The 20195-nt window shown below is 39.2% G+C and overlaps 1 protein-coding gene across 1 annotated transcript in view; it reads right to left on the bottom strand.

Annotated features, from left to right (window-relative positions):
- Positions 1 to 20195, bottom strand: part of CFAP47 (cilia and flagella associated protein 47) — a 702231-nt gene that overhangs the window by 50402 nt on the left and 631634 nt on the right. The window contains exons 58-59 of the mRNA XM_082245539.1: positions 16751 to 16910; positions 11782 to 11876 (exon numbers count right to left, since the gene is read on the bottom strand). Of these exons, the coding sequence (XP_082101665.1) occupies positions 11782 to 11876; positions 16751 to 16910 (255 nt within the window). The remainder of the gene's footprint in view (positions 1 to 11781; positions 11877 to 16750; positions 16911 to 20195) is intronic.

The raw sequence follows: 20195 nt of genomic DNA, 5'->3' as shown, positions 1-20195 counted from the left end.
TATATTTCTGACTGATTCTAATTGTTTTTGTTTTAAGTAATGTGTGATTCATTAACGGGCTAATTTTATTTTGCACATTCATGAACATTTATGCTGCAGTGCTAACCTTTTTTTGTATTATTACTATTGTTTTTATTGTATACAAAGACATCAGGTTAGCAGCTTCAGCCCACATATTCGCTATAGATTTTAAGTGCAGTCTTATGTTTGTATTTAGAGATTTCTTTCTCTAACTCCCTCAGTGCCAAGAGGAAGAACTTAGCCGAGCAGTCTCAGAAAAGCAGCTCTGCTACTCCTTCTTGCCCTAGTGTCTCTTGGGAATTACAGTGTAAAAGGTCCATAAGCTCCACTGTATGGCAGCTGTCTCAAACAACAACTTCCATGATTCTTAGTGCTCTGCATCTATTGACTGGCTTGGGTATGGCTCTCCCTCTTGTGGCTGGGGAAGGATGGCGCAACTTAACATGAGTATCTCAGTAGAGGGAGAGAATAATAAAGGGCAAAGGCTATATCTGCATATTGTGGTAACCCAGCACCTAGCTACATAACTTTTATATTTTTTATTCATTTGTTATGATTTTGCAAGCCTAAAAAGTCTCTATTGACAATGGAAGTTCTGTGTAATAGTGGAGAAGCTATTTTAAAACATAGGATTCTATTTTAATTCTCAATTCTTGTATGTAGTTTACATGTATTTGTATTGTGCCTCTGGGATGTTAGTTGGAATTCTTTTTAACCACAAGATAGGGCTTTGTAGGTTCATCAACATCAATACTCATTTGGGATCATGTCTGGCTTCTCATTTGTGTTTTTTTTATTTCCCCCACCAGAAATGGAGCATAAAATGTGCGGTGTAGCAGTGCCTCCAAGCACCTGATAATATAATTTTTGATGAAGTGCTTAGGGTGGAGGGAGGTTGAAATCACTAGTCACGTGTGAGTTTTCAAGTTGCATCTTGGGATATGTAGTCTATTTGGCACAGATAGTATCTGCTTTGATGTACAGTATGTGATTTTAACCTTTTTAAATAAAAACTATATTTTACAAAATTTGGAGTGTGGGGCTGCTTTTTTCTGTTCCTATAAGTGTGGCATTAGGATGGAGGCTATGAAGATGCTCGGCTGATCCTTACACCTGCCATGGCTGTGTTGCTATTCATCCATAATGCACATTTTTGCTTCTCATGATTCAAGGGTCAAATCTTTCTGGTAAGCCTTTAGGCGTGTCATTGTGGAGTGGATTATCAGGGTAGAGCACAATAAAGATTTACCTTAGTTGCCCTTTCATTGCACATGTGGTTATATATAAGGACTGATTTTATCATTTATGCACAGACTATTCTATCTATACTCCTTTTATTTCAATGTACACCTAAATTGTTATCACTCTGGATTTATGTAAATTGTGATATAAGTTATGAAATCAGTGCTGCACTGTTAATTATATCTTAAGCATCATATAGATATGTCCTATATTTGTACTAGCTGCTTCCCTTATATGTTTTTCACAGAATATAGACCATATGTGCAAGTTTTTTATTTTTTCCGTTTTTTTTTTTAAGTTCTTTTAGTTTAGTTTTTGCCTGACGAAGGCATGCCTGATGAAGGGGTCCATCGTGACTCCGAAACTTTGCACCTATCCTGATGTGATCCTTTTGCATTAAAAAGTTTCTTCTGACTGCTGTGCAAGATCCTCGGTGTGCTGGCGAATATGTATGTATCTGTGATAGATGCAGTGTCCAGCTGATGATCGCTGCAGCACCCACAACTGATGTGTCTAAATCCATGAAGGTGTGCGATGGGAATATGAACTATTCTTTCACAGAATATAGACCATATGCCCTTTTTTTTTCTTTTTCGTTTAGTTTACTTTTTAGTTTTTTTATACTACAAAGAGTGCAGGGGCCAGGATTACACAACACACAAAGTGCAGAGGTCAGGCATAGTTAAGACAGAGTGCAGGGATCAGGAGAATGTAATGCATAGAACACAGAGGATAGGTATAAAAAATGCATAGTACAAACGTGTGTAACAAACAGAGCTGAAGAAGCGACAGGAGTAAAAAAAAAAAAAAAAAAAAAAGCACAAAGCAACAGGGGCCAGGAGTAAATAAGTCACAGAATTTAGAGGTTAAGAGTACACAATGCAAAAAGTGCAGGGGTCAGGAGTGCATAACACACAGAGTAGAAGAGTATGTAATGAACAGAGCACAGGGGTTCAAAATGATGATCGCTGCAGCACCCACAACTGATGTGCCTAAATCCATGAAGGTGTGCGATGGGAATATGAACTATTCTTTCACAGAATATAGACCATATGCCCTTTTTTTTTCTTTTCGTTTAGTTTACTTTTTAGTTTTTTTATACTACAAAGAGTGCAGGGGCCAGGATTACACAACACACAAAGTGCAGAGGTCAGGCATAGTTAAGACAGAGTGCAGGGATCAGGAAAATGTAATGCATAGAACACAGAGGATAGGTATAAAAAATGCATAGTACAAACGTGTGTAACAAACAGAGCTGAAGCGACAGGAGTAAAAAAAAAAAAAAAAAAAAAAGCACAAAGCAACAGGGGCCAGGAGTAAATAAGTCACAGAATTTAGAGGTTAAGAGTACACAATGCAAAAAGTGCAGGGGTCAGGAGTGCATAACACACAGAGTAGAAGAGTATGTAATGAACAGAGCACAGGGGTTCAAAATGATGATCGTTGCAGCACCCACAACTGATGTGCCTAAATCCATGAAGGTGTGCGATGGGAATATGAACTATTCTTTCACAGAATATAGACCATATGCCCTTTTTTTTTCTTTTCGTTTAGTTTACTTTTTAGTTTTTTTATACTACAAAGAGTGCAGGGGCCAGGATTACACAACACACAAAGTGCAGAGGTCAGGCATAGTTAAGACAGAGTGCAGGGATCAGGAAAATGTAATGCATAGAACACAGAGGATAGGTATAAAAAATGCATAGTACAAACGTGTGTAACAAACAGAGCTGAAGCGACAGGAGTAAAAAAAAAAAAAAGCACAAAGCAACAGGGGCCAGGAGTAAATAAGTCACAGAATTTAGAGGTTAAGAGTACACAATGCAAAAAGTGCAGGGGTCAGGAGTGCATAACACACAGAGTAGAAGAGTATGTAATGAATAGAGCACAGGGGTTCAAAATGATGATCGCTGCAGCACCCACAACTGATGTGCCTAAATCCATGAAGGTGTGCGATTTGAATATGAACTATTCTTTCACAGAATATAGACCATATGCCCTTTTTTTTTCTTTTCGTTTAGTTTACTTTTTAGTTTTTTTATACTACAAAGAGTGCAGGGGCCAGGATTACACAACACACAAAGTGCAGAGGTCAGGCATAGTTAAGACAGAGTGCAGGGATCAGGAAAATGTAATGCATAGAACACAGAGGATAGGTATAAAAAATGCATAGTACAAACGTGTGTAACAAACAGAGCTGAAGCGACAGGAGTAAAAAAAAAAAAAAAAAAAAAAAAGCACAAAGCAACAGGGGCCAGGAGTAAATAAGTCACAGAATTTAGAGGTTAAGAGTACACAATGCAAAAAGTGCAGGGGTCAGGAGTGCATAACACACAGAGTAGAAGAGTATGTAATGAACAGAGCACAGGGGTTCAAAATGATGATCGCTGCAGCACCCACAACTGATGTGCCTAAATCCATGAAGGTGTGCGATTTGAATATGAACTATTCTTTCACAGAATATAGACCATATGCCCTTTTTTTTTCTTTTCGTTTAGTTTACTTTTTAGTTTTTTTATACTACAAAGAGTGCAGGGGCCAGGATTACACAACACACAAAGTGCAGAGGTCAGGCATAGTTAAGACAGAGTGCAGGGATCAGGAAAATGTAATGCATAGAACACAGAGGATAGGTATAAAAAATGCATAGTACAAACGTGTGTAACAAACAGAGCTGAAGCGACAGGAGTAAAAAAAAAAAAAAAAAAAAAAAAGCACAAAGCAACAGGGGCCAGGAGTAAATAAGTCACAGAATTTAGAGGTTAAGAGTACACAATGCAAAAAGTGCAGGGGTCAGGAGTGCATAACACACAGAGTAGAAGAGTATATAATGAACAGAGCACAGGGGTTCAAAATGCACAAAATGCACATGTCAGGAATATGTAATAGACAGACGCAAAGACACATAGTGCAGCAGTCAGGAGTATGTTAGGAACAGAGTGTTAGGGTCAAGCTGCTGTTATGTTTTTAAGCCTATGTTTGACTAATGATCATAATTCTTTCAACAACTCATTAACAGGATCAATATATAGAACACTCACCTGCTTTTATGTTGTCACTCCCTCACTCCCTCACTGGCTGAAATACTGCAAAATCTTGCTCACCAATAAGAAAACAGATTCAAAGCTATCCTCTGTTGAACCATGCACCAAGAAATGCTGCTATAGAAGCAGGTGATTGGTTGCTTTGCTCTTCTAGTGATCGTGCTGTTGGCAACTTTTTGCCAGTGTTAGGATCCTACTCTATTACTAAAACAATGTTTAGTAGCACTGTTTTGCTTAGACATATTTTCTGTGCTAAAAGTCTCTTTCTAAGTGCTTACAATCTGCATTGTGAAAACTGTATATCTTTCTCTATTAAAAAGTCTAAATATTCTAGCAGCTGTTTTTATAGCTTGTATGTCAGGTCTCATTAAATCCTAATTGGAATTAGTAAAAATGAAAATGTGCAATGCTTGAGGTAAGGTCACATGGGAACCTTCACTGTCTGAAAATCACAGCTTGCAAATTCTTCACTAAGTTGATGACTGCTGATGGAAAATCCTTTGAATTTTGGGAATCATGCAGCCTTTCCTATGAGAAATCAGGCTTTCAGGCATGAAAAAATAAGCATGTGTGTACCTAGATGCTCAGCTTGAAACACATGGCACAATAGTGACTGTCTAGTATTCACACAGAGCTTAAAATAGTAAGAAAAAAAACAAAAAACAAAAAAAACAACCCTACAGATTTTAACAAAGGGCACTGCATCATAATTCATAAAACAATATTAGAAAATGGCAATTTCTAGAAGGCCTATTTTAAAGTCCAGATAGTCATGTAAAAAATGATGATAAATAATCATTAGCGTGTCTGAGACAAGATTCTCATAGTGGGCAAATCAGTAGAAAATAAAGAATAATGGTGCTTTGTTAACATTTTGGTCAATCAAACTTTGTAGAAAATTCTAGATACTAGATTACAAACATTGTATGTGTATAGTAAAAAAATAACTGGGGAAAAAATAACTGCATTTTTATTTGAGCACTTTCAATTATGTGACGTGAACTCTGAGTTATGTATTTGTATAAATAAAGAATGTGAAATACTTCTTTGGTGTAAGGAATACTATATAAGCTAAAATTTATGTCAATTCAAAGCATGCTTTTCAAGTTTTGGATAGAGTAAGGCCACACGGGGACATATGCAATCATGATTGAACAAAATTCGATTGTGAAACATATGTGAATGCCAACAAATCAAAAGTTGAACTTTGGGACTATAAACTGCATTGTTAGCTCCAAATGTAAAGATGTAAAGCAAACTTCTTTCATATCTCTAGTCACTTCTTCTTTAGGCATGTCAATTTGGTGTTTTATAGGCGACCCTCTGGCTCTTTCATTGAACCCCTTAGTGGTTTACTCACAAATATTTAATTAAAAAAAAAAGTCTGTTGGTGTTGAAGAAATCCTATTTACATGGATAGGAAATCCAGTTACATGAACAGGTCCAGATATTTGCAAAAAATGACTCATTCTCTAAATGGTCTAGGGCTGTGTGTGATGTGTTCCAAGGGTCTGTCTTGGGGTCAATGCTGTTTACCTAAATGTTTATAAATTATATTGAGGCCGGAATAAGAGCTAAATTTCAGAGATTATCAATGATCCCAAATTATGCAGGGAATTTAATTCAACACAAGATGGAGCAAACTTGTAGGAAGACCTTGATAAAATAGGTGGTGGTCAGCTACATATCATATTAGATTAAGTATTGAAAAATAGAAAGTTATGCACTTGATGCTAAAAACATGCATTCAAAATACTCTTTATAGGGGGCTCCTTTGAATGTGTCGACCACAGGCTTTATAACAGTATGTTCTCATTACTCTCATGCATAAAAAAAAAAAAAACATACATTCAAGAGATAAATCAATAATTCCACCCTTTATAAAACACTGGTTCAGCCTCATTTTGAACATGCTGTAAAGTTTTTGTCACCAATCCACAAGAAGTATGTCCTTGAACTAGAAAGTGTTCAGTGAAGGGGCTCAACTATGAGGAACAACTTCAAAGATTACACTTATTCACCCTGGAGAAGAGATGCTTAAGAGGAAATCTGATCACAGTGTAATATATCAAAAGTAAATATAGACACGCTTCACTTTCTGAGATGGAAAGAAAGGAGGTTTAACCCTTTTTCTGACAGGTCCATACGACATATGAACCTACAGCACTGCTTCCAGCTGGCCAGGTCTGTATGCCACTTCAGTGACCAAGAACTTATAGCAGAATTGTTCTACTAACCAAAACAGTAGCTCTGATCAGTGGATGGCAATCTGCTGATCAAAGCTATTCACGTACAATGTGACCCCCCAACCCCCAGCCACTGCCTGCATGTCTCCTACTGCTCTCTGTTCCTGCACATAGCCTGCTGCCCTGGCCTGCTAAAATGCTCCCCCTTACTGACCTCTTACTCTACTACTGACCCCCCACCCCTTAGGGTCCCCCTCCTCCTCACCAATCCCAGACACCCTGTCCATGCACTGCTGCTGGCCGGCTCTCCCTCCACCCATGGGCGTTCGCAGGTAGGAGCAAGGGGGGGCAAATGCCCCCCCTGGAATCTCAACTTCCCCTTTCAAGTGGTTGTTAAGCCACTTTATACCACCCTGTCTGGTCTGTTTAATAATACTCTGTGTCTGTGTATGTGTTTTAAAAAAATAAGCCGTTCTATACCAGTTTTCAGAGGGCCGAGCACCACTCACGTGACCCGTTGGCTCTCTCCTCTCCCCATCTGACAGCTGCCTGCAGTGGGCGGGGCTAAGGATTCCTCACTGATGTCATTTAGGAGGGGAGGGGGAGAGGAGGAGAGAGGCGGCGGGTCACTTGAGCGGTGAGTGGCTCTCTGAAAACTTGTAAAGAATGGCTTATTTTTATAAAACACAGACACAGGGGCACACAGAGTTATTAAACAGGATGTAGACAGGATAGGAAACTTTAAATAAACCTACAGCAGCAGGAGAGGAGGGAGGGGCACTGACACAGGAGCAGACATGCAGGGAGGGAGGGGGGAGAGGACAGAGGAAGAGAGGAGGGCTGCTGATGACGAAGGTACGTAAACTGACCACAGTGTCAGGGCTCAGCAGCCATGGTATACCGTGATCAGTTTACAGAGGGGAGGAGATAGCCAGGCAGGATCAGCCAAGTATTTTAGGTGATAGAAGGGGCCAAATTACACAGCAAAGCACTTTGCTGTATAACATGCTTTAAGGGAACAGGATACATTTTTTTTAGGTTAACAAATGCTTTAAAAATAAATGCTGCTGTTTGCGCTTCAAAAATAAATACTCAAAATAGGTATAATGACTAAGCCCCTCCCCTTTATAACATTGTTGAAAGGGGGCGGAACATGGGTGACCTTAAAATGTTGCCCCCCCCCGAAAAAAGTTCTGCGGACGCCCATGCCTCCACCCTCTCCCGTTGGCTATAGTGGCTGCCCGGGAGATCAGCGAGTGTCAGGATGGAGAGTGGCTTGCTGGTAAACATTTGTTTACCAGCCCCCTTCCTTTCCTGAATGAAAAGAGCGATTGGTACAGATAGCTTCTGTTCATTCATTACTGAAGTTTAGTAAACACTGCTATACGCTACTATATTTCAGTTTGTGAATGAACAGGAGTCTCTATGCAGACTCCTATCTCATTCAGCTACAGTGCAGCTTAGGCTGCAGAGAAAGGGACTGTCTTGTTTCAAAAAAGAGACATTGGGGGTCTGTTTAGACCCCTGATGTCTCTCTAAAGCCCCCTCCCCTTCAAAAAAAAAAAGTTAATAAAAAATATAAAAAATAGAACTGTGCCTGGTAGTGTATATATATATGCTGTATATATTGTGTATATATATATATATATATGCTTATCTTTTCATGTGACAACACTGAAAAAAATGACGCTTTGTTATAATGTAAAGTAGTGAGTGTACAGCTTGTATAGCTGTGTACATTTTCTGTCCCCTCAAAATAACTCAACACACAGCCATTAATGTTTAAACTGCTGGCAACAAAAGTGAGTACACCCTGAAGTGAACATGTCCAAATTGGGCCCAAAGTGTCAATATTTTGTGTGGCCACCATTATTTTCCAGCACTGCCTTAACCCTCTTGGACATGGAGTTCACCAGAGCTTCACAGGTTGCCACTGGAGTCCTCTTCCGCTCATGCATGACGACATCACAGAGCTGGTGGATGTTGCGCTCCTCTACCTTCCATTTGAGGATGCCCCACAGATGCTCAATAGGGCTTAGGTCTGCAGACATGCTTGGCCAGTCCATCACCTTTACCCTCAGCTTCTTTAGCAAGGCAGTGGTCGTCTCGGAGGTGTGTTTGGGGCGGTTATCATGTTGGAATACTGCCCTACAGCCCAGCCTCTGAAGGGAGGGGATCATGCTCTGCTTCAGTATGTCACATTACATGTTGGCATTCATGGTTCCCTCAATGAACTGTAGCTCCCCAGTGGCGGCAGCACTCATGCAGCCCTAGACCATGACACTCCCACCACCATTCTTAACTGTAGGCAAGACACACTTGTCTTTGTACTCCTCACCTGCTTGTCGCCACACACACTTGACACCATCTGAACCAAATAAGTTTATCTTGGTCTCATCAGACCACAGATCATGGTTCCAGTAATCCATGTCCTTAGTCTGCTTGTCTTCCGCAAGGCTTTCTTGTGCAGGCTTTCTTGTGCATCATAATTAGAAGAGGCCTCCTTCTGGGATGAGAGCCATGCAGACCAATTTGATGCAGTGTGGCGTATGGACTGAGCATTGACAGGCTGACCCCCCCACCCCTTCCCCCTCTGCAGCAATGCTGGCAACACTCATACATCTATTTATCAAAGACAACCTCTGGATATGACGCTGAGCACGTGCACTCAACCCCTTTGGTCGACCATGACGAGGCCTGTTCTGAGTGGAACCTGTCCTGTTAAACCGCTGTATGGTATTGGCCACCATGGTGCAGCTCAGTTTCAGGGTCAAGGCAATCTTCTTATAGTCTAGGCCATCTTTATGTAGAGCAACAATTATTTTTTCCAGATCCTTAGAGAGATCTCTTCCATGAGGTGCCATGTTGAACTTCCAATGACCAGTATGAAGAGTGAGAGTGATAACACCAAATTTAACACACCTGCTCCCCATTCACACCTGAGGCATTAGAACACTATTGAGTCACATGACACCGGGGATGGAAAATGGCTTATTGGGCCCAATTTGAACATTTTCACTTAGGGGTGTACTCACTTTTGTTGCCAGCGGTTTAGACATTAATGGCTGTGTGTTGAGTTATTTTGAGGGGACAGCATATTTACACTGTTATACAAGCTGTACACTCACTACTTTACTTTGTAGCAAAGTGTAATTTCTTCAGTGTTGTCACATGAAAAGACATAATAAAGTATTTACAAAAATGTGAGAGTTGTACTCACTTTTGTGAGATACTGTATATATAAAAACCAAAGTAATGCCCCTTTCGCATGAGCGGACTGAATGGGTCTGCCTGTCAGTTTTTTAGGCGGACCCGATCAGACTCTCCATTATCCTCTAAGGAGAGGCGGATATAAATGGACTTATGTGCATTTACACCCACCTACATCCAATCTGATCCGCTAAAAACAGATAAATGGGGATCCGTTCCCCATCCGTATAGAGAACCAATAGTCTGTTGATATCCCATGCCCATAGAGGAGAGTGGGCTGTGTCTGTATCTGTTCTCTATAACCGGACGGACACAGACCAGCCATCTGCCTACTTAGCAGGGATCAATTGACAGATTCCTTGTTGAGCAAGCTTGCGGAAGGGGCCTAAGGGTAGATTTAGACATGAATCTAAGTCTCCCTTGCCTCTGAAGCCTGATTTGTATTAAGTTCAGGCTCCAGTGGCTACTGACAGGTGGTGAAGAAGAGATCTGCTGCTTTCTCACCATTTGTTTTAACCTCTTTTTTCCTGGCAAATGCGCCACAACCACATGAATTGCATGTCGTTGCGACACTTTTCCATTGACTTGAATGTGTAGCGTTCAGTGGATGCAAAGCAACTTTGCCCTGGCCACAAAGAGACGCATTGCAGCTGCAACTTGTAATCACCCCTGTCTGCTGCCTATTGCACCTTAAGAGGGGATGGCTGGTGGGTGGCAAAAACGCAGCTCAACAGCACATTTTTGACAACCCTCAACTACAAGTCTAAACAAAGTCTACGGCCTCATTCATGCAGGGCATACTACAACGAGGCTGTGTTTAGTTGCACAGTGATGCAGAAGTGTTCCATGCATCCTGATGAAGGTAGTCCCATCAACACAGCGGGTGCCGGGGAATGTACAGGTGTTCTGTGCATTCCTGTGCAGGCAGTCCTATTCATGCTAAGTGGGACAAAGCAGATGTATGGACACAGTCACTGCTTCAAACGTGACATCCGTGTGGGTGCATGTCCCTGAATTCACACTGTCTGCATTTTGGGCCATGCACCTGCACCCTCACAGATGTCAAATCTGTCCTTACAGCCATTGCATCCCAGTTGACATGAATGGGACTGCCTGCACAGGGGGTAAACACAGCTCTCCATATGACCCTTCATGGATGTGAGCTTTATTACACCCCATGTGAACACGCACTTACTAGGAATTTAACTGGAATTTTGTAAGTTATGTTGCGTTTTGTATGGTAATATGTATTTTAGTGTTTTTTGAGTAAAAACAGTGATTTGATAAACATTTGTGTTGTGCAACTACTGTGGGGGCCTAAAAAATCAGTAGCACCTTTCTTTTATTCTGCTTGTCATGTGCTTTCAGAAAAAATGTGGTTCAGGGGGGTCTTTTTCAAACTCTGAAAGCATACAGTTTTGATTTTTACAATTTCGCAAAAAGGCGCAATTTAAAATTTACATTTTTTATTATTTATTACCTCAATACAGGTTAAACTTTTATATTTAGTAGGAATTTAGCAAGAATTATTGGTATGCATCTATTGGTATGCATCTTTATACCTATGGACATTTTATATGCTGGTTGCAGTAGTTCCGGTTAATTTCTCACAAAGGTAATCCCCCATGTTCATATAGGCTCTGTCCTGGGTGGAGGCACTGTCAACTTAATTATCAAACCCACTCTTCCAAAGGTCTGCTTCCCTTATTTACCTACAGGTTTAGCTCGATATCCTATTTGGGGAGGGCTATTTTTCATTACCCCCCCCCCATCCAAAAGAGGGCTACATTAAATAAGTCAACATAAAGTGGCCAAAGATTTATACTCCTTGATTTGGCCCATTGTCTTAACTGAATTTGACATGCTTAGCCTACATTTACCCACTGTTTGCTGTTTCCTACAATATTTACAGGAAAGTGTATACTGAGAATAAGGACACCCAAAACCTTCATACCTGTTCTTGCATAATCTAGTCCATTATTTTTAAAATTACATGAAATGAAAAAATATACAAATGTTTTGCAATACAGTACAGTATAGTATATGTATTCATATTTTATATATTTTTTTTCAGATACCTGGAGTTGATTTTGATGGCTGCGCTTCTGGAATTCCATGAACTGGGTAAATCCAGCGTATACCAGAAATAGCTCCATCTTCAGTTGTTGATATGCTACAAATAAAATTGGCACATGACTATTTTTAATAGTTAATAAAAAAAAATAAAACAAAAACATACATGCAGGTTTACTCATATAAATGGCAATACCTACTCTGAATGTATTCCTTAATTAAGCAATATTTACTTTTGGGCTGGATGTGAATCCACCAAAATACAGAACATAATAATAATATTAATAAACATATAAATGTATTTTGTTTTATATATATATTTCAGAGCAAATTACTAGGAAACAGTGCTTGTTATATACTTGGAGTAGATCAAACAAATAGCTTACAGATAGTTAAATATCAACACCTACAACTTTGTGTCTTAAACTGGGTACACACACAAATTTTTTTTTTCTTTAACCGGTTGCCGACCGCCGCACGACTATTTACTGCGGCGGTCAGCCCCGGCCAGGCAAAGTGACGTATATATATATACGTCACTAGCCTGGGAGCCAATAGCGGGCGGGTGTGCGCGCCAGAGGCACGCTCCCGCCTCAGGTCGTTCACGGACACCTCCGTGCGTGTGACCGGCGGACCCAATGTCCGCCGGTCACTCGCGATCGTCCGCTGTGAAGGGAGAAAGGCAGGCGGCTAATGTAAACAAAGCCGCCTGTCATTCTTCCCTGTGTAAAAGCACTGATCTAACGGTCCTGCTATGTAGGACCGTTGATCTGTGCTTTTACACACACAGCCACATCCCTGCACAGTAAGAAGCACGCCCCTAGGGACACACATAGTCACTGCATCTCTAATAAAGTTAACCCCTTCCCTGCCAGTGTCATTTTGACAGTAACAGTGCATATGTATAGCACTGATTACTGTAGTAATGTCACTGGTACCCCCAAAAGTGTCAAAAATGTCAGTCAAGGGTCCGATCTGTCCGCCGCAATGTCGCAGTACCGCAAAAAAACGCAGATCGCCGCCATTACTCGTTAAAAAAAAAACAACAAAAATGACAAAAATCTTGCCCTTAGTTAGTAAACGCAATAACTTTTGTGCAAACCAATCAAAATACGCTTATTGTGATTTTTTTTACCAAACATAGGTAGCAGAAAACAAATTGGCCAAAAATTTAAAAGAATTTTGATTTTTACATTTTTTTGGGGGAATTTCATATAAAAAATGTGAAAAATATTGTTATTTTTGCAAAATTGTCGCTCTTTTGATTATAGCGCATGATCAAAAAATCGCACAGGTGATCAAATACTACCAAAAGAAAGCTCTATTTGTGGAAAAAAAAAGGACGTCAAATTCGTTTAGGTACAGCGTCGCACGACCGCACAATTGTCCGTTAACTACTTGCCGACTGCGCACAGTATATTTACTGCGGCAGTCAGCCCCGGCCAGGCAGAGTGACGTAGGTCTACGTCGCTCGCCTGTCACTGGGTTTTGAGCCAATAGCGGGCGAGCACATGCCCGCTGAGGCGCGTGCCCGCTGAGGCGTGCGCCCGCTGAGGCTCGTTCACAGAGGAGTGCGGGCATGTGACTGGCGGACCCGATGTCCGCCAGTGACACTACGATCGTCGGTACAGCGGGAGAAAGGCGGGCGGCTTATGTAAACAAGCTGCCTGTCATTCTCCCCTGTGTAAAAATGGAGATCAGACGGTTCTACTATGTAGAACCGTTGATCTCTGTTTTTACAATAGTAGACCTGTCCCACTACAGTTAGAAACATGCCCCTAGGACACACTTAACCCCTCCCTGTCCAATACAGTTAACCCCTTCCCTGCCAGTGTCATTTTTGCAGTAACAGTGCATATGTATAGCACTGATTACTGCAGTAATGTCACTGGTACCCCCAAAAGTGTCAAAAATGTCAGTCAAGGGTTCGATCTGTCCGCCGCAATGTCACAGTACCGCAAAAAAAATCGCAGATCGCCGCCATTACTCGTTAAAAAAAAACACCAAAAATGACAAAAATCTTTCCCTTTGTTAGTAAACGCGATAACTTTTGCGCAAACCAATCAAAATACGCTTTTTGCGATTTTTTTTTACCAAACATATGTAGCTTAAAACAAATTGGCCGAAAATGTTAAAAAATTTTGATTTTTACATTTTTTTTGGGGGGGAATTTCATATAAAAAAAAGTGAAAAATATTGTTATTTTTGCAAAATTTAAGCTCTTTTTTTGTTTATAGCGCATGATCAAAAAATCACACAGGTGATCAAATACCACCAAAAGAAAGCTCTGTTTGTGGGAAAAAAAAGGACATTCATTTAGGTACAGCGTCGCACGACCGCGCAATTGTCCGTTAACCACTTTACCACTAGAGCATTTTGCTGTCTTACGTCTGGGCCACTTTTTGTGATTCGGCGCTGTGCGACTTTAACTGACAATTGCGCGGTCATGCAACGCCGTACCCAAACGAAATTTACGTCCTTTTTTTCCCACAAACTGAGCTTTCTTTTGGTGGTATTTGATCACCTGTGCGATTTTTACTTTTTGCGCTATAAACAAAAATAGCGTTTATTTTGAAAAAATAACAATATTTTTAACATTTTTTTATATGAAATTCCCCCCAAAAAAGATGTAAAAACCAATTTTTTTTTTAATTGTTGGCCAATTTGTTTTCTGCTACATATGTTTGGTAAAAAAAAATCGCAATAAGCGTATTTTGATTGGTTTGCGCAAAAGTTATTGCGTTTACTAACTATGGGAAAGATTTCTGTCATTTTGGTGGGTTTTTTTTTAACGCGTAATGGCGGCGATCTGCGATTTTTTTTGCGGGACTGCGACATTGCGGCGGACAGATTGGACCCTTGACTGACATTTTTGACACTTTTGGGGGTACCAGTGACATTACTGCAGTAATCAGTGCTATATATATGCACTGTTACTGTAAAAATGACACTGGCAGGGAAGGGGTTAATTTTATTGGAGAGGGAGGGGTTAATGTATGCCTGGTGCTTACTAACGTGTGGGGGGGGAGGTGACTGAGTGACACAGGGACAGATCGGATGTCCAGCTATGCTGAACACTCCGATCTGTCAGTCCCTGTCACTTAGGAGATCCGCCCGCTCTGTTTACACAGGCGGGCAGATCTCCAAACTGGATTCCCCGACGATCGCGGCAGAGCAGCGGCGATCGCCACTGCTCCTCCCCTGGCCCGACTCCTGCTGTGAATGAAAACAGCGGGAGCGCGCCGCCTACAGGGGAGGAGTCTGGCGACGTAGGTCTACGTCGTCAGACGATAACGAGCCACTTTGCCGCAGTAGTACTCCGGTACACAGTGGTAAAGTGGTTAAAGTCACGCAGTAAAAAATCACAAAAAAAACCCTGGTCAGGAAGGGGGTAAAATCTTCCGGGGCTTAAGTGGTTAAAGTTACGCAGTGCCGAATCGCAAAATACCCCCTGGTCAGGAAGGGGGTAAAATCTTCAGGAGCTTAAGTGGTTAAAAAAAAACTCACAGATCCCTGCATCTACACAAGCGATTTGGATGCAGGGGTCACCCCCACTGTGCTATTGTATTCTGAAAGCAGGGATTCCCTCTGTCAGAGTACACAGATCAGTGCTTCAGCCACCGACTGCTGAAATGGATCTACAGAGTATATTCAGAGTTTATTTTTTTATATGTTTATTTGATTTTATTCCCAAAACTTTCACTGGCTAATTATACACTACAATTAGGTATATACAGCATTAAATAACATTCCATAGCCTAGCAACCAAATGTTGAGTTTTGGCAGTTGGCAACATACGGAATATAATATGGATGTAACTACTGAAACCTGACTTGAGATTTTCAGCTGGCATCCACTCTTTCATTGTAGACTCTAGTTTTAAAGATTAGGCAGTTTAGACTGTTTGATACTTTAGGTAAGAATTCTGGTTTTAATGTTTATCATTTTTCATAATAACAAAACATAGCAGATGACAATGGTTCCCATTATCACAAGGTGCAATCATTTGCATTGACCTAGGGAATTTATAAGTACACCCCTTGTAATGATATGGAAGACATTGCACTGAAAAATGCCCTCTATAAAAAAAAACAAAAAAAAAAAAACAAAACAAAACAACAAAATATAATTACCTAACAAATGCTCTATATGCAAATGCAGTGAAGTATAGCTAATTAGCTGATAACTGAGTTAAGCTATTACTGTTATATTTACAATATATTTTGCAAGGTATCAACTAGGTATTGATGTTTACAGCTTTCTTCAAGCAGAAGATAAGATTTTGTTAAGGAGCAGTCCATTAATCAGCCTAAGACTTACCAAAGTATAACTAAACCAGATCGATAAACATGCCTGCCATATGTAAAGTAGACTCAATAACACTTCATGTTATCTAACATACTGAAATAATTTAGACAAAGTGGCTTTTTTGTCAATTTTATGCCTTTTTTCCTATCAAGTGCAGTGCATGCTAAACCCCAAGCAAGAAGTAGCTAATCATGTTCAATTGGACTTATTCTATGCAGTACATTTTTTTTTTAGTTTTGGATACAGTGATGAGGGATGGACAATCTTTTGTTACCTTTTAATTGTTGTCTATGTTCCTGTTAGGTAGAATTTCCCACTATATTTTGTCCTAGTGACCAATCCAAAATTTGAGTTTTCACCAAAACAGGAATATTTGGTAAATCGTCAAATGGAGACACTTGTTAACATGCCAACTGCCTAAAAGGGGATTTACCTTATTTATGAGTAATTTCCTCCTGCTTTCTACTATTTTTTAAACAAAAAGGTTTTAACCATTCCCTACTTTATCCAAGTTATAAAGAAAGGTTTTGGCTTTAGCTACAATTTAAATTATATTTAAAGCTTTCTTTGCTTTCACGCTAGCTTTTACTTATGGCAAGGCACTTACCATTTATTCTTCTTTCTTGCGTTAGCGGAATGATTACATACATACTGAAATCTACTTACCTTTTTAGTTCTTTACTTAAATCTTCAACATTGTTGTGCTCCCAGTTGTTTCCATTTGCTTTTACCATGTGCACAACCACTAAAGCCTCATAAAGCTTCATAGTATCAGGTGCAAATAGTACTGGTATATCGAGCTTCTCCTTTGGACCTAAAGGAATTCCTGGAGAATACACATAAAAATATAAACAATTGTTTCAATGTTCACTTTTCAATAAAGCTTTTTTGGAAAAAAAATGTAAACAATAAAAAAAAAAAAAGAAAATAGCAATTTAAGAAATATATGCAGGTAAGTTCATTAAATGAAGATATCAGTAATATTTAAGGCAATTAAAATACTCAGGGGTGATCTGATATCAATCTGGTACATCTGCTCTTATAAAAAGAAAAAGGGTAAAATATGTTATAAGGTAGCAATATGTTTTGTTTCATTCTTTTGTAAAAAAAAATGAATTTGCATGAACATCACAAACCAATTCATGTTAAATGTATAATTCACAACTTCATATTTGCTCCTGGTTTGTTCTAAAACTGGTTGAATGGTAATCACAATTTTGTACTGTATTAATGTTAGTATGGCAATTCAAAATATCAACACTGTTTGTAAAATGTATCAGCACATATCTTTATTGCTCTCCATCTCATTAATCTTGTTCATGTGAGCAAATATAAAGCTGAACATTTCTGACAAAAGGGATATGAAATTGCTTTTGTTTTAGGTGCAACTGGATTTCTGACATGTTTAAATTATATTTGATCAGGTTTGACAGATAATTATATTTTTTCTTCATAATACTATTTTCATTTCTTATATTGTGATTTCTTTTTTTTATAATAAAGTATACACCTTGACACTAACAATTCGTTATTTCTCTATTGTAAATTAGTTCAGTTCTGTTTATTGCAGATGGTATACCGAAAATGTATCTGGAAATAAATATCCATGCAGAATAATATATAAAAACTGTCATTTTTGCTTAGAAAAGAAGTACAAAGAAAAATATCCAAATGTTTGTGCATATTAAGACATGATCTTTTGTGTACAGTAAAAATGGCATTTTGCCAATTTGCATAGCTTTTCTTAACCATACACCCACATAGCTTTATGAAAGATGGCTTTAACTTCTGGGGAATGATGTAACAACCTAAATGAATGGAGGTAAAGAGCAGTATGTTATGTAAGGCATTGTTTTTTTTTTTTTTACAAGCTGGTGGAAGAGAAAACAGTGTGTGGCAGGGGAAAATGAGTATGACACACCCAGAAGTGAAGTTATATCAGCAACCTAGTAACATTTTAAAACACAGCCATTGGAAGAAAAAGTATAAGGCATTTTTAACAGATTACAATCATCCTAAATTTGACCCTGTATTGACAGCGCAAAGTCAATTTTAACCTACCACTAATCCCAACCTATTAAGCCTAATTTATACCCTTAATCCATCTTTTAACCACTTCCCACCTGACATACATATATGAACGTGCTTAACACCAAGAACATGGCTGCAGCTGCATGATCCTGGTACCATTTTTTTCAGCCGGCAACGGTCTGTTATGTGGAAGTGATTTGAAATAGTCTACAGGTATAACAATAAAACTGATGAACATTTTATTAAGCTCTACAGTTTAGTGTGACCTTGTTTAAAAATGGAGGAAAAAACATTTCACTTGCCTTTGTCTCACCACCAATGCTAAATTTCTAAGCACATAGAATTTTAATTTGTCATGGAGTTATGTAGAAGATACTGTATGTACTACAAGCCAAGATATGGAAATATATTTTGTATGAATATTTATTTTGGTAGCAATTGTTCTACCTAATTTAAATAGATTTCAAATTAAACAATGGAAGTAAATAGGATTAGTTCATTGCTAGGGTTACTTACACTATAAGTAGCTTTACTTGGGATGTAAAATGATTTCTCTGTGTTTAGCTTCAGGACAAACCTGGGACATTGTTTTTCCATAATATACAACCCAGGAACAAAACAATTGTATTAATTCTCCATAAAGAAAACCTATTTGCTCATTCATGTCAAAGCAACAGTATTTCTTTAAATTCCCACATCCCAATAGCACCTTTCCTTCACTGCCCCAAGTTCAATGCTGGGATTGTCAGAATGGTATTGTGTCTGCAGACTTGTTTCTGGTAGTATTAGTACAGGAATTATTGGGGTTCATTTACTAAAACTAGAGAATACAAAACCTGGTGCAGCTGTGCATGGTAGCCAATCAGCTTCTAACTTCATCTTGTTTAATTAAGCTTTGAAAAAAAAAAATGGAAGCTGATTGGTTTCTATGCAGAGCTGCACCAGATTTTGTACAGTTTTAATAAATCAACCCCATTGGGTCTGAAAACATGGTTCTAGATGTGTTAGAAGAGTACTGATTGTGTCTGATGACATGTTGCTGTTAATGTAAGTACAATACTAAATGTGTCTGCTTACATGTTTCTGGTTCTGGTTGTGTCAATACAGTACCAATCGTGCCTGTGGGCATGTTTCTGGTATTTTTAGAATAGTACTAATTGTTCTTGTGGACATGTTTCTGATAGTGTCAGTTTTCTACTGATTGTGTCCGTGGACTTCTTTCTGGTAAAGTAAGTACAGAACTGATGGTGTATGTGAACATTTTTTGTCAGTACAATACTAATTATGCCCCAGGACGTGTCTTTAGTAGCGTCAGTATGGCAGTGATTGTATTTGTGGACATGTTTTTTGATGTCTCCGTATAGTACTGATTGTGTTTGCAGGCATGTTTCTAGTATACATAAATAAAGCTGGTATGCATGAGATATAGGTGCGTCTCAGTTCCAAATTGCACATTCAAAAACAAAATTCATTGCCCAGGGGACTTTTAAAGAGACATGCCACAAAAATGTAAAATATATAAGAAAAATGTATTGTACAAAACGCAACATATTACAAACATTTAAAAGCATATTGTCGTCCATGGTTTTCAACATTGTTGGCTAAAACCATGGATGACAATATGCTTTTAAATGTTTGCAGTATGTTGCATTTTACATTTTTGTGGCATGTTTCTAGTAGTCACAAATAGTAGTGATTGCATCTGTAGACAAGTTTCTGGTAGTCTAACTAGGGTAATGATTGTTTCTTTAGACTTGTTTCTAACTGTATCAGTGTGGTACAAATTGTGTCTGTAGGCACAATCAGGGGCCCCCTGATGATGTCATACTTTGATGAAACCGGTAGGGGACCGGTGATCGTCTGCTTTATGCACACCCTTTAGTGTCCTGTTACTTCACTCAGGAGACCGGGATGCAGCTACCGCACATTTCATCTGGAGATCCCCGCAAGACCATAACTTGATGCCTATATGTCATGATTCACATGTGAGTGTAAAATCTACTTCTTATTAAAGTAATATCTTGAACGTATTACACCATGCGAGGTCTCTTTTTCCTACATGTGACATGACTATATGTCC

This window comes from Pelophylax lessonae (assembly GCF_965119305.1).
Source record: "Pelophylax lessonae genome assembly, chromosome: 2".
Lineage (NCBI taxonomy): Eukaryota > Metazoa > Chordata > Amphibia > Anura > Ranidae > Pelophylax > Pelophylax lessonae.
This window is presented reverse-complemented; position numbering and strand designations above follow the sequence as displayed.